Source organism: Pecten maximus, chromosome 10, assembly GCF_902652985.1.
Source record: "Pecten maximus chromosome 10, xPecMax1.1, whole genome shotgun sequence".
NCBI classification, from domain to species: Eukaryota; Metazoa; Mollusca; class Bivalvia; order Pectinida; family Pectinidae; genus Pecten; species Pecten maximus.
The window spans coordinates 27,346,817-27,361,920 of NC_047024.1; the positions used below are offsets into that span (position 1 = coordinate 27,346,817).

General features: G+C 36.6%; 1 protein-coding gene and 1 long non-coding RNA gene across 2 annotated transcripts; one reads left to right on the top strand and one right to left on the bottom strand.

Moving 5' to 3' along the window:
* Positions 1-1,324: 1,324 nt before the first annotated feature.
* LOC117336261 (BET1-like protein) lies at positions 1,325-14,956 on the bottom strand. The gene is made up of 4 exons (XM_033896742.1): positions 14,879-14,956; positions 2,423-2,508; positions 1,889-1,945; positions 1,325-1,517 (listed from the first exon to the last, which is right to left on the bottom strand). Exons 1-4 carry the CDS (start codon positions 14,904-14,906, stop codon positions 1,347-1,349), a joined length of 342 nt encoding a protein of 113 aa, XP_033752633.1. The 5' UTR covers positions 14,907-14,956; the 3' UTR covers positions 1,325-1,346.
* On the top strand, positions 6,164-9,501 carry LOC117336263. The gene is made up of 2 exons (XR_004534566.1): positions 6,164-7,109; positions 7,661-9,501. It is a non-coding gene; the product is annotated as an uncharacterized LOC117336263 (long non-coding RNA).
* Positions 14,957-15,104: the final 148 nt, after the last annotated feature.

Here is a 15,104-nt window from a genome sequence, read left to right on the forward strand (position 1 = left end):
AATTGATATTAAATGAAATAATCATCTTTTTTAGATAAGAGGAAAAATTATTATCTTATATGTAGTTGAAAATTTTCAACATCCATGACATGACATTACCAGTAATGTGGAAAAAACTTCACCACAAACCTATATAGCTAGTGATAAAAATCTGTGACATACATACAAGTTTATACACTGGTCCAGAGTGTTTTTAATTGCTCGACTCCTAAACGGACATTCCTTCGTTTGAACAGCAGAAAACATGCACAAATTCTATTGCTGAAATCTATATCCGATTATAAGGATTATATGAGTGTTTACTGTTTGTGATATTTCAGTTTGAATAAAGAATATTCAGGACTTAATCTTGCCATATTAACGTAACCATTATAACTTTTACTACTTGGGGAAAAAATATATATTTTCAATTAAGTTCCATATTGACAACCTAAACTTTATTCAAACAAAGGAATGACCCTTTACTATAAATCTTAATTCGAGAAAGAAAGTGTATCTGACCTACCTTGATATATACCTAATGATCATACAATAGATTATAATATGATATCCTGTCAGTAAAACACCCAGATACACTGATGTATGGTATTAATAAAATGTCCATGTATGTTACACATAATACTGTATGATTCTTTGTGCGTCATACATTTAAACTATCAATGTGTTTATCTGATCAATAGAACCACTTGAAACAAATTCTCCTTTCTCACTTTATACACAGCTACCAGGCATAATATAACAGGACATATTTTTGAGAAAAAAGATCTCAATTTTGCTTTGAAAGGTGCAGAAACTAAATACATTCAAACCAGCATATGTGATGAACTAATTATAATACATAGTGGATGTGAATCACTGAAACTTTTAAAAGCACATGTATTTTTTATCTTAAGAAATAACCCAAAACATGTTCACGATAAGACACAGTCTAAACACGATTTATTTTAAAACAATCAATTCGATAAACATCAATATCTTTCTATGTCAAATTTTTTACCACTTGATATATTGCATATCCCTTGGATATTATAACCCTCACTGAACCCCCAAACACCCAACTTTCTTCTATCTCTTACCTCTATGTCACACATCACAGATACTGACTCTACCCCTTCATCTCCTCTCTCATCTCTTCATCTCCTCTCTCATCCCTTCATCTCCTCTCATCCCTTCATCTCCTCTCTCATCCCTTCATCACCTCTCTCATCCCTTCATCGCCTCTCTCATCCCTTCATCTCTCTCATCCAACTCTCACCCCGAACTCTATATCTCATGTATATCACATTGCCACCCCTAAATCTGACCCATTAAATCCCCCCCCCCCCCCCCCCCCCAATACATCGGAATCATCCTCCAGTCACCCTGCCTATGAGGTAGTAGAAGAAGAAGAAGAGCAGTACTAGCACCAGGATGATGTAACACATGAGTTTGCGGTTGCCTTTGTAGGAGGATACCATGTGGGACAATCTGTTAACAGTTCCTCCCAAAAGTCCTTGCGTGGACTCAAAGTCGCCAGTCTGAAATTGGGAAAATGTTGCTATAAATCGTTGCTGTTACCCTTTACAGGTTATTGATACAGAATATGTTCTTTTAATTATAAGTAGTTTGAAAGTAATTTATTTAGGGTTTGGTGTTTGCATTTCATTTTTTTTTCTTTTTCATATTGCAAAATTATTATAGGCTTTATAGAATTATGTGACTTCATCCTAACAGGAGAACATCCATGTATATAATTACTAAAAAAAATCCTGACTATATTCTGGTTTCATTCTTCCAAATAATTGATTTTAATATCCAATTATTTTTAATCTGATTGAAATACAATCATCATTATATGTTAGTTGATACTATACATTTTAATCAGATTTTGCATTTTCTAGAAACTTACCATATCATCAAGGTAAAGATTGGAGCCTTTTGTTTCATTTTGTAGATCCAGAGCAATCTGTAAATTTTCAAGCTTCATTAATGACTTGTTTGATTAGTTTGATATTATAATATTTCCTAAACTACATGTATTAAAGACGCTCTTACATTTGTCAATTGTATTTTCATTTTTTATAATAAATTATGCAATTGCCTTAACATCATTGTTAGTAAAATATTTGGGGTAAAACAAAAATTTCAGACAAAATATCTTATTAAAACTAAATTAATGTCTGGAAGTCTTAATAGATTAATACAGATATTTGATATCTTTTATGAAGAAACAGGATAAGTAATATCATGATTTGTTTGTAAACTTTTCTGGGCCAAATCACTAATTCTGATTTCTAAGACAGAAGACTAAATAGTCAATGAAAAGTCTGGATACATTTTGCAGGGATAGCGAAATAACCAACTGGTACTTAATTACTACTTTGTACAGAAAAGGAAACAAATAATTTTTGAAAAAAAAAAAATCTTTACATGTACAGCTTACATTGTTCAGTCTGGATACTTTGGATGACAACATCTCCACTCGTTGCTGATTTTCAGCATCCAGCATCTCCTCAGTTCGGGCCAAACCTGTTTCAAACATAAACAGTATACATGTAGGTTGTCAACCAGTGTTAGCTAGGTTTCTTGGTATCATTCTTCTCGATCATCTGTGACCAGGTAGCTCAATTGGTAGAGCATCCGTCTAGTGTTTGGAGGTCCCTGGATCAAACCCAGGTCTGGCCACTACATTTTCTCCTCTCCAGTTACAAAATTAATGTAAAAGTTCTGGCTCCTGTGACCAGTGTATTCTCCTTTAGTGATTTTGAGTTCGTCAACTCTGGGGTTCTGTCTCGACTTTTATGGCTGGCTACAGATCAATGAAATGACAACATAGTTTATAGAGTTAAACATTTTATCATATTTAGAATGTAGAAGTGATGAGAAGGTGAAACATGAGGACTGAATATACATGTATACACAATGCTCACGTAACCTAACTGTGCTTCCAGCCTATATCCTTATGAAAAATATCCACCCCTGTCCCTCGCTGGGGATAAATGTACCCAAAAATACAATGACTATAACATGCCTACACTGGGAAAAGACCACCCGAAATAACAACGGAAGTACTGACTATATCATGCCTATAATTGAGAGAAAAATACCACCCAACCCTAGATAATTTAGAGGTTTAATACCACCCAACCCTAGATAATTTAGAGGTTTAAGTCCGAAATATACTACATACCTGGCGACAGAGAAAGTGAAAGAGAAAGACAAGCCGGCCAGCTACATGTAAGCCTCTGCCAGACTGTCGTATACTACTAAAATTCCTAGCTATATAGCTAAATTTCATTGTATGCCTTGAAATACAAGTGCAGTTTGTCTTAAGACTATAGATAGACCGATACCTGAGCGTAGAGTAATGTACAGGTAAGGTGATTATAAATAAACACATACCCTGAACATTATCCAATCAGAAATGTCGACAAATACAACCAGAAGGAATTCTCCAACAGGAATACCCCCAATAAACAATATGGACTGATATGATCACAGCTGAAACAACATGCACTCTGGTTTACAGGATGTGATATGGGTACAGCTGAAACAACACGCACTCTGGTTTACAGGATGTGATATGGGTACAGCTGAAACAACACGCACTCTGGTTTACAGGATGTGATATGGGTACAGCTGAAACAACACGCACTCTGGTTTACAGGATGTAAATACGGAATTATAAATAACATGTAAGTGTTCAAAACCCAAATCTTTAACAATAGTATGCCTCCACTGGGGATAAAACCTGCTACCCCTACTTACCAGTCAGCTGATCTCCTAGGTGATGAAGCAGTACATGTAGCAAAACAGGGCTTAGCTAAATACCTGGGGCCAGGTAGCTCGATCAAATGGTAGACCACACTGGGGAATACAAAAATGGCATTTTCCTCGCCCGAATGGCATTTATTAACATTTTCTTGAAAAATTATCTTCGGGGCGAGGAATTTGCCATCAAGTTCTGAAGAATCCCTTTTTATTCAGGAAAATGACATTGTCCTTAAAAAATGCCTCTTGTCCGATTAAATTGCCATTTTTGTCCGAGGAAATTGCCATTTTCCCGTCACGCATGAGTGCTGCCAGGGTTTACCTGTGCAGCGGCGAGACGGCTAGCTGGCAGCACACGGCCGCCAGCTCGTTATCGACACACGTGTACGATTGACAACGCGGCCGACCACCACTGCATGTCGCGTAATCGGGCTTTACATGGAATGAAATCCTAAAATAAAAAAAGCTGTAACAACCATGCTATTAATAAACGTATCCGATATTTGCCTTACCTTTCTTATTTTAAATGGCACGGTTCGGTTCACGGTATCTTTTATCTCGCATCACGGTACGCTCATGATTCGGGCCGTCTCCGATTTTCTGCGCGGTAATTTGTATCGCCCATTTAAGTTTGATTTATATAGAAACTTTTCTGGATCCGTGTTCAAAACAGGCGGTTTAAATTCATTTTAAATCGTTTCAGAATCAAAATTGTCGAGGCGAAGTGTTCCCGATCTACTGTCAGGAATCCTGTATTTTGATTGGCTGATGGCGACTCACAGATCTAGGTTATTTCCTAACCTGAATAATGTTTCTCGCTGCTGCATTAAAGGCGTATTTTTGCTACAGATCGTACGGCGTACACCAATCATGCTTATCCTGCGTAAATCCCGGAGCCCTCCACACTTGACCCCGACAGAATAAACTAATGGGGCACGCTGTAAATGATACGTATCGTACCGTGAGACAAGTATCTACGTATCGTAGCCATCGTGGAGGAAGCGTATCGTTACAGCCACATGATATTGATAAACATATCTAATATTTGCCTTTTCAAGTCTGATTTGTAAACTACAACGAATTACCACTAAGATGTATTTTACAGCCAAGGGTTCATCTCGTATAGATTGATATTTGTAGGCTGGTTTACAAGGTTTCAAGGTTTTATTGATATCACTTGACACACTAACGTGTGTAACCAGATATCACATATATATACATAATAACAATGATACATGGCGTAAAGCTATACAATCTTACTATGTTCTATGCAATAAAAAATTGTGATAATTACAAAGAACTTATTAAAGAATTTCAAAATTTTACCGATTAAACACTTGTATCTGAAATTTGTTTGTTTTAGTGTACTACCCATCGACAGCCATGCTCATTTCTGGCAAAAAACACACTTAATTGATTTTATTTGAGTACAAATACAGATTTAAAATGAAGACATTTTTTAAAAGATTCGCATTGTTTATTCAGATCACTATGACTTAAGGTTGGTTAAAATAAAAAAAAAAGATCTATTACGAATAGATTATGTGACGTTTTTGATGTTTGTGTAACATTGAAGATAGTAGGTAAAATGACCTCAAAGGCTATTGAGATTGATTCCTTATAATTAGCATTATATTAGAAAGTGCCCAAATGCATTGCTGAAAGTCATAATTACGTAATCTATTATTAGTAGTGGTACTACAAACGTCCGTATTCTGCGCAATATAGAATGCCGATGTATTTATTGCAATGAATTTTGCGGGATTTTTTTTTTCGAGTAAACACTAGTGCTTTTTAAGGAGATTGCGTGGCCCTTAAAAGGGCTGTGATGGGTGGGTGGCCTTTTTATGATAATACCTATCTGCCTCATCGTCTGGATTGCATTTTCTATACTTTTTGTGAAGGCGAACTCCATCGTTACTGTCTGATGTGTGCCGTTCTTGCGTCGAATGACATTGGTAGTGTCATGTCTCCAAATCTTCTACTGTAAACTTTGGTTAGTATTTTTTTTAGTAGAGACGCTTTCTTGTTGTAGTGTCGATCGTGACGCGGAAATAATCCGGCCTGAATGAATACAGAGCTGTATGCGGGAAAGTCACATTCGACGTAATGATGTCCAAGTGTTGGTAGCTTTAGTCCGTAATAACCATATTGTTTATAAAGTTACATAACTATAATTCTATTTTTCAATTTGTCATTCTCATTACAAAATTTGAAACGAAAACCATTGAAGCAGATATCTGGACAAGTGATCGTACATGATGGACAGATGAAGAGATTGAAAACAATGGCATACCAAAGTAAGTCCCATAAACTAAATGTAGTAGAGTGATTTAATGTAGTTTTTAATAAAATATATAAAACATTGATGCTGTGTTGTTTTGTTATATATATATATATATATATACATGTATATGTATGCATGTATAGAAGACCAGTATGCAGTATTTTACCTGTAATATGCCCAACATGTACTTTAATTTGAATTTTCGAATGCAGTGGAACCACGAGAAATCTTCGAGTTATCCGAGTTATCCGGACAGAAAGACAAAAGTGGGTATATTTTAAGACACTGACCATGAAGTATATTTATCCTTCAGTGCTTAGCAAACATGGTAGAATTGACGTTTTATCCGATTTAATAGACAGCACTGACCGGCGACTGTTTCATTTCTAAACGTAGATAAGTTCCGCTTGAGCGAGCGGGTAGATGAATTGTTGACTATCGTGTGTACTGTTATCGGCGACCGCCTTAAATCTCTATAAAAACCGCCCAAGGGGGAGGCAGACAAATCGTCACTATAGAACGGTTGCTTAAGTTATAGTAATTGAATGACTAGACGAGTGTATTGCGAGATATTTCGGTGGGCGGGAACGAGTAACGCCCACCGAAATATCGAGTGTACACGAGTCTAGGACATTCAATAAAATGGCTTGTATCATTGCCCGTCCATCGGCTGTCATTAAACTTCTAAAAACCAATCAGAATTGTCTCGGGTTTCTGATTGAATTCCCGCCAAAAACAATCAACGATCAATTAGGAGTACATTTCCCGCCAAAAACGTTATCAGTTACATGTAGTTCAATGCGCACCCGACTTTGTAAGCGGTAAGCAGCAGGATGTCAACCCCTTCAGCTAGCTTAATGGTCAGTTTAAAGTACAGGGATTTCCTTTCATTACAAGGGGATGATTTTGACGACATTGTGTTATCTTAAGCATTCAAGGATATAGAAAACGAAGTGAAAGTTTTTGATGGGATTTCCGACATGTCGCTGACACCTAACGGGAAGGGGATGCAAAACATATTTAGGAATACACCACATTACCAGCAAGAACAGACATTATTACAACCAAGAAGGTAAGTTATTTCTTAAATAAATGAGATAACGGTAAAGATGAAAATCAAATAATTCTTCAAACCCGATTTTAAAAATTACCTATTTGCATGGTACATAGGGACGTCGGGATTTCGCACGACACTAAATATTTAGCAAATAATCATACACATTCTGAAATCACGTTAAAAAAAGGAGTAATCAATGAATAAAAAATATATTGCTCGAAAACCCCAAAACGAGTCCCTGTGCTGTGGCCCTATTGATTCAGCATGAACATGTAGTTTATTTAAATCAATTTGACCTAGATCGATTATGATTTAATGATTTCAAGTTACTTGATTTCAAGTAAATTCATTTTTCTATAATGTTTTGTCATTAAAAAACTTGAATTCTATGAGAATATATAAGATTGTTCTTTTTTCGAGATGCAAGTTATGTCTGATATTTCGAGAATCTTTTTTTAAAACCTTTCTAAACCATGTCTAATACGACAACTTGTTAGCCCATCCTACCATGTCTTTATCATAGGATAACATCTAGTAATAACTTGTTTTCCCCCACTGACTTGCAGGTGACCGATGTATTCCGGAGTACTTCGATATGTACAATGATGTTTATACAGGAGACTTCTCGGAGGAACCCCCATTTGTTATGGAAGACAGGTCGTCGGTGTAAACAAACCAAAACAACATGTGAAAGTGAAAGGAAATTACACACAATTTACACTATTGTACAAATGCGGCGAACTGGACAACTGTTACACGTTATGTTAAATTTGTAAACAGGGAATCGTATACATAATATTTGTAACCAAACATGTTTTTTTCAAGTTTTAATAACACCTATGTACTACAGACCCTATTCGGCATTGATACAAAAACATCCAGATCGCTGTAAACACTTGCGCTTGACCAGAAAAAAATCAAACGTTACAATGTTTATTTTACTCACCTGTATGTAATTGGGTCTTAAAACGACCAACAGCCACATAATTATTTTAATACAATGATTAATAAAACAAAACTGTACGGTTATTACAATGTTCAAGCCCAGATAGGCCTAGATAATCTGATCACTTGTGTATTAATCCGTCACAGCGCCACCTAGGAAGGGCGATCACACGTAACGGTAAAACCAAAATCCGGCACGAACAATGAAGGACTGGATGTTTATTTTACCTTCCGGTCAGTGCAAAGTTTTCTAAGAGATTAATAGCCATTCTTCTCACCTGTGGATACACTGGTCAGTAAACAAAAGATCGATAATTACGTATACACACGCAAATGGCCAGTTTGACACGAATTACCGTAAGCTGTTCACGGCTCGGTGCACCAGGTAAATTTTTAGACACGACCAACTGGTCATAATTGTGGGGGTAATTAACGTGAATTAGTGGTCGTTGAGACTGGACAAGGTGGTCGTAATAGTGAAGCGACCAATACAATGATATAGAGAGAAAAAATCGGGACTGAAAAAAAAGTGCCCGTAATAGCGGGGTGGTCGTAAGGTGAGGTTTCACTGTATAATATATAGAGGACACGGCCTTCAGCTTTAATTTTCTGTGATCGGATTGACATGAGGACACTGAAGTTTAATAATTACATTAAATAGAACTAACATTGACTTTTTGCATAGACAAATTGGAAATGATTGTATGCCTTGAAGTTTTTGTTTCATTAAAGTTGAAAATTACGGAAATAAACTAATGGTTCTGTGAGTTTTTGACTGTATACGTTGCTGTATACCTTCGGTAGCCAATAACATCCAAATTTGGGGAGTTAGTGTACACTTTGATGTACAACAACTTCCTAGTATGTGAAGTTATTGGACAACTAAGCTCCGCCTCTTAACTGGGTATTGGGATTTATTGTACACGCAACTTCACAGGAAAAATGATACACACTTACTGTTCATAACACTGATAATACTGATTGATACTTTTTGTGTTGACAATCAGGGTAATTTCATGCAAGGCCAGTATCGTTGCTTTATTATAACAAAATTATTAACGCAAATCCATATAAAAAGATATTTAAACTTTAATTTAAACCTTTAGTTATAGGCTGTAATAATTTGAATAACGATTTAATTAAACATTGAAATAACTTCCCTATAATGAAATCTGCATAAATGGTTATATCTGCATTGCTAACTTCACTTTGAAATATCTTTTTTTTTCAAATTTTTGCTAAGAAAAACATAATTAAAAACTTATGAAATCAATGCTGTAAATAGACCCCTGTGGAGAACCTATTTAATTGAAATGCAGAGGGACCTCACCAGGTGTTCCGATTGACACACCTGATGACCAATTTTCACGTATGCCTCCGGGTATAGAAGAAGTGGTGGTAGGCCGATCTTCACGACTCGGTGCACAAATATAATAAAGTGGAGTCTCTAATCCAACTTGTAGCTCTAGTCTGCCTTAGTTTGTTGCCAATACCAATAGTCTTTTTTTTTTGTCTATCAAACATGGTCTTTATTTTATTTTATTTTATCAGTCATTTTATCAATCGAGTTTTAATCAATAATAATGTTCATTGATTTAAAGGAAAGTTATTAGTTTAAAAGATCCCATAACGTGAACATGTTACTTTGATTCATAATAAAAAAGATAAGATTCCGTTTTCAGAAAATGCAGATGTCAATTAACAAATGCTGCATGCATTGTACAGTATATTACTCTCCGATTGGACAGCTAGTATATACTATTCACGACTGTCTAGGTCCAAGCTCATTTAATTTATTGACGTTTTAAGCATTTATTTTAAACATTTACAGATTTCAGATTTTATTGATCACTATGAAATCACACATTTCTTACTTCCAATTTTAATCCGGAAGATTTTCAACAACGTGGAGAGAAGTTGGGGTCAGTCATCCGTGTCGACAACCGATCAGCTTGCCCGCTTACACGTTGTCAAAGCAACCGCTGCGAGGTCCTGGCCCCAGGCATTTACCTGTGCAGCTCTAAGTTTTTGTAACCGTACTTTGTTTTTCACTACTTCGATTTTAAAGAACGGATTATAGACTGGCCCTGTTTTTGTTTCAAACCTTAAGCAACTGATAACTAGGGTATCAACAAATGCTATTCCGTAGTTAGAACGAGTCCATAAAAACATACGCAACCAAGATAGATTATTATTGATCTGGAGTAAACATCACAAAACACCTTTGTGCCACTTTTACATTCTGTAGGGTAATGATTACGTAAATGTACAGTAGCGGGACGTCGCTCATGTGTACTGTTTGAAGGTCACCACGACTAGTCCTAAATTGTAGAAGGAATGAAACGTAAACCAAAACAATAATAAAAAAAAGAAACATGTCAAATTGATATTCACAAATCATACCAAATCATTGATGAGTTGTCAATTAAACGTTTCCAAGTGTATGTAATCAAGGGAAATATCGCGTCCTCGACAAATTTATTCACAAAGTCCACGAAATTCAGCAGTCCGGAAAACTCGTAATCCAGACGGTTTGTGCTGGGACCAACAGTGTCCGGATTATCTTCGGTCTATTGTACTGTAATTATTGGCTCATGCATTTGATCCGATGAAAGAATTATGGTATGTGTTTTAGTGGACAATGGATTATTGACGTTTATAATGTATTGGATGTGTAAGAATACGACATGTATAAGTTTTTAATTGTATTTAAAGATAAATATTGTGTAGATCGTTTAGAACATTGTTTTATGATATAACCTTATGTAGTATCTTCATCTTAATCTTATATTTCTAGATATGTCTTTCTTCCTACCTCTTTCTTTGCTTTCTTTGTAATCATAAATATAATGTGTCGCTTTCACTATCTTTGTAATAGGAATTTTAGGGAAAGGGATTTTATAAGTTGGTAAAAATCTTTTGCCATATCCAATTGTGTGTAAACGATGATATATATATCTTAAGATAAGAAAAATATATAAAGAGGGTTGGTCATTTCCCGCTTATCCTGACCTAGGCCACCGATAGTCTGGACTAAACAATCAATACCATATGAAATAAAGTAAAATTGATACATTAAATATGAATTTTACACTACCCATCCATATATGCCTGTTGTCGTCGCTGCAGTTCATTTATATTTTACCGTGAATGATACGGGGTAAATCGGTTAAGTTATGATTTTGACTTTTTTTTATGTAAGTGGAAATTTTCTATCTGAGCATTAAAGTAATCAACAGACAAGCACGATAAGTGTTGTGTTGTAGGAATATCCGACACACACAACGCCAATCGACGGGTATTATTTATGTTCAAAGATGAGTCAAGAATCCACTTAGATAGCATTTACGGCCGTAGCAGGACGTATCGTCGTGTATGAGAGAGATTCTGAGATATCTGCGTCGAAGGATGACGTTCTCTTGGTGGTTGCAGTGTCATGGCTTGTGGAGAGATCACTGCCCATGGCAGAACTTCTCTTGTAAGGCACAGGTATAATTTCACTGAAATTCAATACAGAGATATAATGATTAATCATTGTACAACATGTTGTGCCCTTCATCCGTGCCCAAAAATGTTAAGTTACGCTACAGCAAGACAAGGAGACATTTCAAGTGCAAGTTATTCTGAGTAAGAAATAGAACGCATAAACTAACGAACCGGATATTTTCAATATTACGAGTATTGGAATCCAAAACAATAAGCAAAAACAATACAATGTAATTCCAGTAACAGTTATAATCAGAAAATTACATGAAATAACGTAAATAGGGTCCATGCCTATTATCATGACTAACATAATATTACCGTGACGTGAAATGGCGTGGATATTGAAAAAAAACCACCAGTATTGATTTTTACGCGATATGAAACTTGTCTTTATGTGAATTAAAGCATACCATGACCCATAACGTCAATCGATGGAAAAGACGCCTTGAAAATGCAATATTCTGTGCCATTTTACGTCACGGTTATGTTTGTCACATTAATAGACCTTGTCCCTATCATTTCAAAGAGTTAACGATTGTCTACTTGAGTACACATTTAAAACACAACCCGTCTCGTAGACGAACATTTTCGTGTAAAATACAATACATGCACCATATTTTTTATTTTGAGTTTCAAACATTTATACATATGTATACGTTTTAAGTACAATAAATTACAGGAAATAACGTTCAAAATGATGTCCTGTATCCAGCTTACGCTGAGGGGCTTTTTCATTAACGCAACAAACAAAATCGCATTCATCTTATGGCCGGGCGACAAACCTCTTAAAAACGAACACGGGAATCACTGGCTGACATTAAATCTTTATTTCAATTCTCCCTTTCACAAGATTATATATACAGAGAAAAACATACATGTATACATTTCCGATAAATAGCTGTGGGAAAACAATGTGGAGGCCTCCTTGGAATAAACAAGCATGATATATGTTATTCCGATGTGAACGCACTATTACATATAGGGACATTGGCATGCACATTAAGGACAAATCTTCACGTCTGCATTTATATATCTTTGTTGTTCGGAAATTCGGAATTTTATTTAGTCCCAACAAATACCAGAGACATATATCTATGTATATGTCTGCATATACGAACCGTACAAGGCGTACGTATTTTCACCCATGTTCTGTAGTAAAAAAAAAATAATAACTACGGGAAACGGCGCAATACATACAGTAGAGAAAAGAACGAACATCTTAAAAAAACGACTTTTTGTTTTCGTTCGACTTTGATTCGGTCTCAACAGTGCATACACAATAAACTACGGAAAACTATAATGAGTAGGTCCTAGCCATTTACAAATCGGGCATGAAAAGGCAAATATTAGATATGTTTATTAATATCATGTGGTTGTAACTAGTGCTGCAACGACACGCTTCCCTCACGATACGATAGGTAGATACTTGTCTCGCGATACGACATGACGGTACAGCGTGCCCCATTAGTTTATCCTGTCGGGGTCAAGTGTGGAGGGCTCCGGGATTTACGCAGGATAAGCATGATTGGTGTACGCCGTACGATCTGTAGCAAAAATACGCCTTTAATGCAGCAGCGAGAAACATTATTCAGGTTAGGAAATAACCTAGATCTGTGAGTCGCCATCAGCCAATCAAAATACAGGATTCCTGACAGTAGATCGGGAACACTTCGCCTCGACAATTTTGATTCTGAAACGATTTAAAATGAATTTAAACCGCCTGTTTTGAACACGGATCCAGAAAAGTTTCTATATAAATCAAACTTAAATGGGCGATACAAATTACCGCGCAGAAAATCGGAGACGGCCCGAATCATGAGCGTACCGTGATGCGAGATAAAAGATACCGTGAACCGAACCGTGCCATTTAAAATAAGAAAGGTAAGGCAAATATCGGATACGTTTATTAATAGCATGGTTGTTACAGCTTTTTTTATTTTAGGATTTCATTCCATGTAAAGCCCGATTACGCGACATGCAGTGGTGGTCGGCCGCGTTGTCAATCGTACACGTGTGTCGATAACGAGCTGGCGGCCGTGTGCTGCCAGCTAGCCGTCTCGCCGCTGCACAGGTAAACCCTGGCAGCACTCATGCGTGACGGGAAAATGGCAATTTCCTCGGACAAAAATGGCAATTTAATCGGACAAGAGGCATTTTTTAAGGACAATGTCATTTTCCTGAATAAAAAGGGATTCTTCAGAACTTGATGGCAAATTCCTCGCCCCGAAGATAATTTTTCAAGAAAATGTTAATAAATGCCATTCGGGCGAGGAAAATGCCATTTTTGTATTCCCCAGTGCCACCTGTCTAGAGTTTGGAGGTTCTGGTCTTTCTAGTTACTGTGTCTTCCCTCTCCCATTACTCGGTTTGTTTAACGTCCTATGAACAGCCAGGGTCATTTAAGGACGTGACAGGTTTTGGCGTCGAGGAAAGCCGGAGTACCCCGAGAAAAACCACTGGCCTACAGTCAGTACCTGGCAACTGCCCCACGTAGGTTCCGAACACGCAACCCAGAGGTGGAGGGCTAGTGTTAAAGTGTCGGGACACCTTAACCACTTGGCCACCACGGCCCCCTACTCCCATCACACATAGCACTCAAAAAGATAAACCCAGGTAAGGTAGTATAGGGTCTTATGGGCCACTCAATCCAAGTTTGAATTCTGGTCGTGGCACCAAATGTAAACAGAAATCAAGCAGTCTAGTGTGCCTGCATTGGGGATTGAGCCCGTGTCACCTAGCTTGCCTGCCACGCTTAATAAAGGACATTTCCCTTTAACGAATCTACAAGACAACCATATGAATTCATATGCATTTCATTGAGGACTCTGGTTCGATTCGATCTTAGTCACTCATTAGGAATAATGTTTTCCCCTGTTTTCACACATGTTTAATGAAAGAAGCTAGTAACAGTAATTAACTGTATTGCATCATTGGTACTCTATTATTATAATATGCTACCTAAAATGGTCCCAAAATGAAATATACGGTGTAAAGTTCGAACCGGTAAATAACTCTATAATTCACTGAAGGCACAGGGGCATGTCTAGTCTTATATTACAAATAGACAGATATGCCTATATAATTTTTTCATGTTCGTATTTCAGGCTATTTTATCTATATCAGACTAGCTATATATCATACATTATATATATATATATATATTTATAGACATGCATCTGTGTTGAATCCAGTGGAAGGGGGGGGGGGGGGGCTATAACCAGACTTGTCGGGTTTTAGCATTGTTGTTTAAATTACTAAGGTTACTATAATTATGAATTACTATGATAATCTGTCAGTTCGACTACTGAAGTCTGGAAATATAAAACTCAATTCACTGGGAATGGATGTCTTACCATTTCGGTTGTTCCTGTAGTCTGCCATACCAAAATATTGACGTGGGCTCCTCCACGATGACAACAAATCTTTATCTTTAAAAAGCTTATAATTACTTAGGTTATACTACCGTTAGGATCAATTTGTCTTGCTATTTTTACAAACGTTGCTCATCCGTTATTATTGTATTTTGCGTCAATCACATATGTTTCTACTTCATATGATTTCTCTATGATGAATACAGCT

Bases quoted from the DNA above. Each gene is read 5' to 3' on its own strand.
- LOC117336261 (XM_033896742.1), bottom strand. From the start codon at position 14,906: ATGGCAGACTACAGGAACAACCGAAATG. The intron at 2,509-14,878 runs GTAAGACATCCA...TGTTTGAAACAG, and splicing joins CTACAGGAACAACCGAAATG to GTTTGGCCCGAACTGAGGAG. The intron at 1,518-1,888 runs GTAAGTTTCTAG...TCCCAATTTCAG, and splicing joins ATCTTTACCTTGATGATATG to ACTGGCGACTTTGAGTCCAC.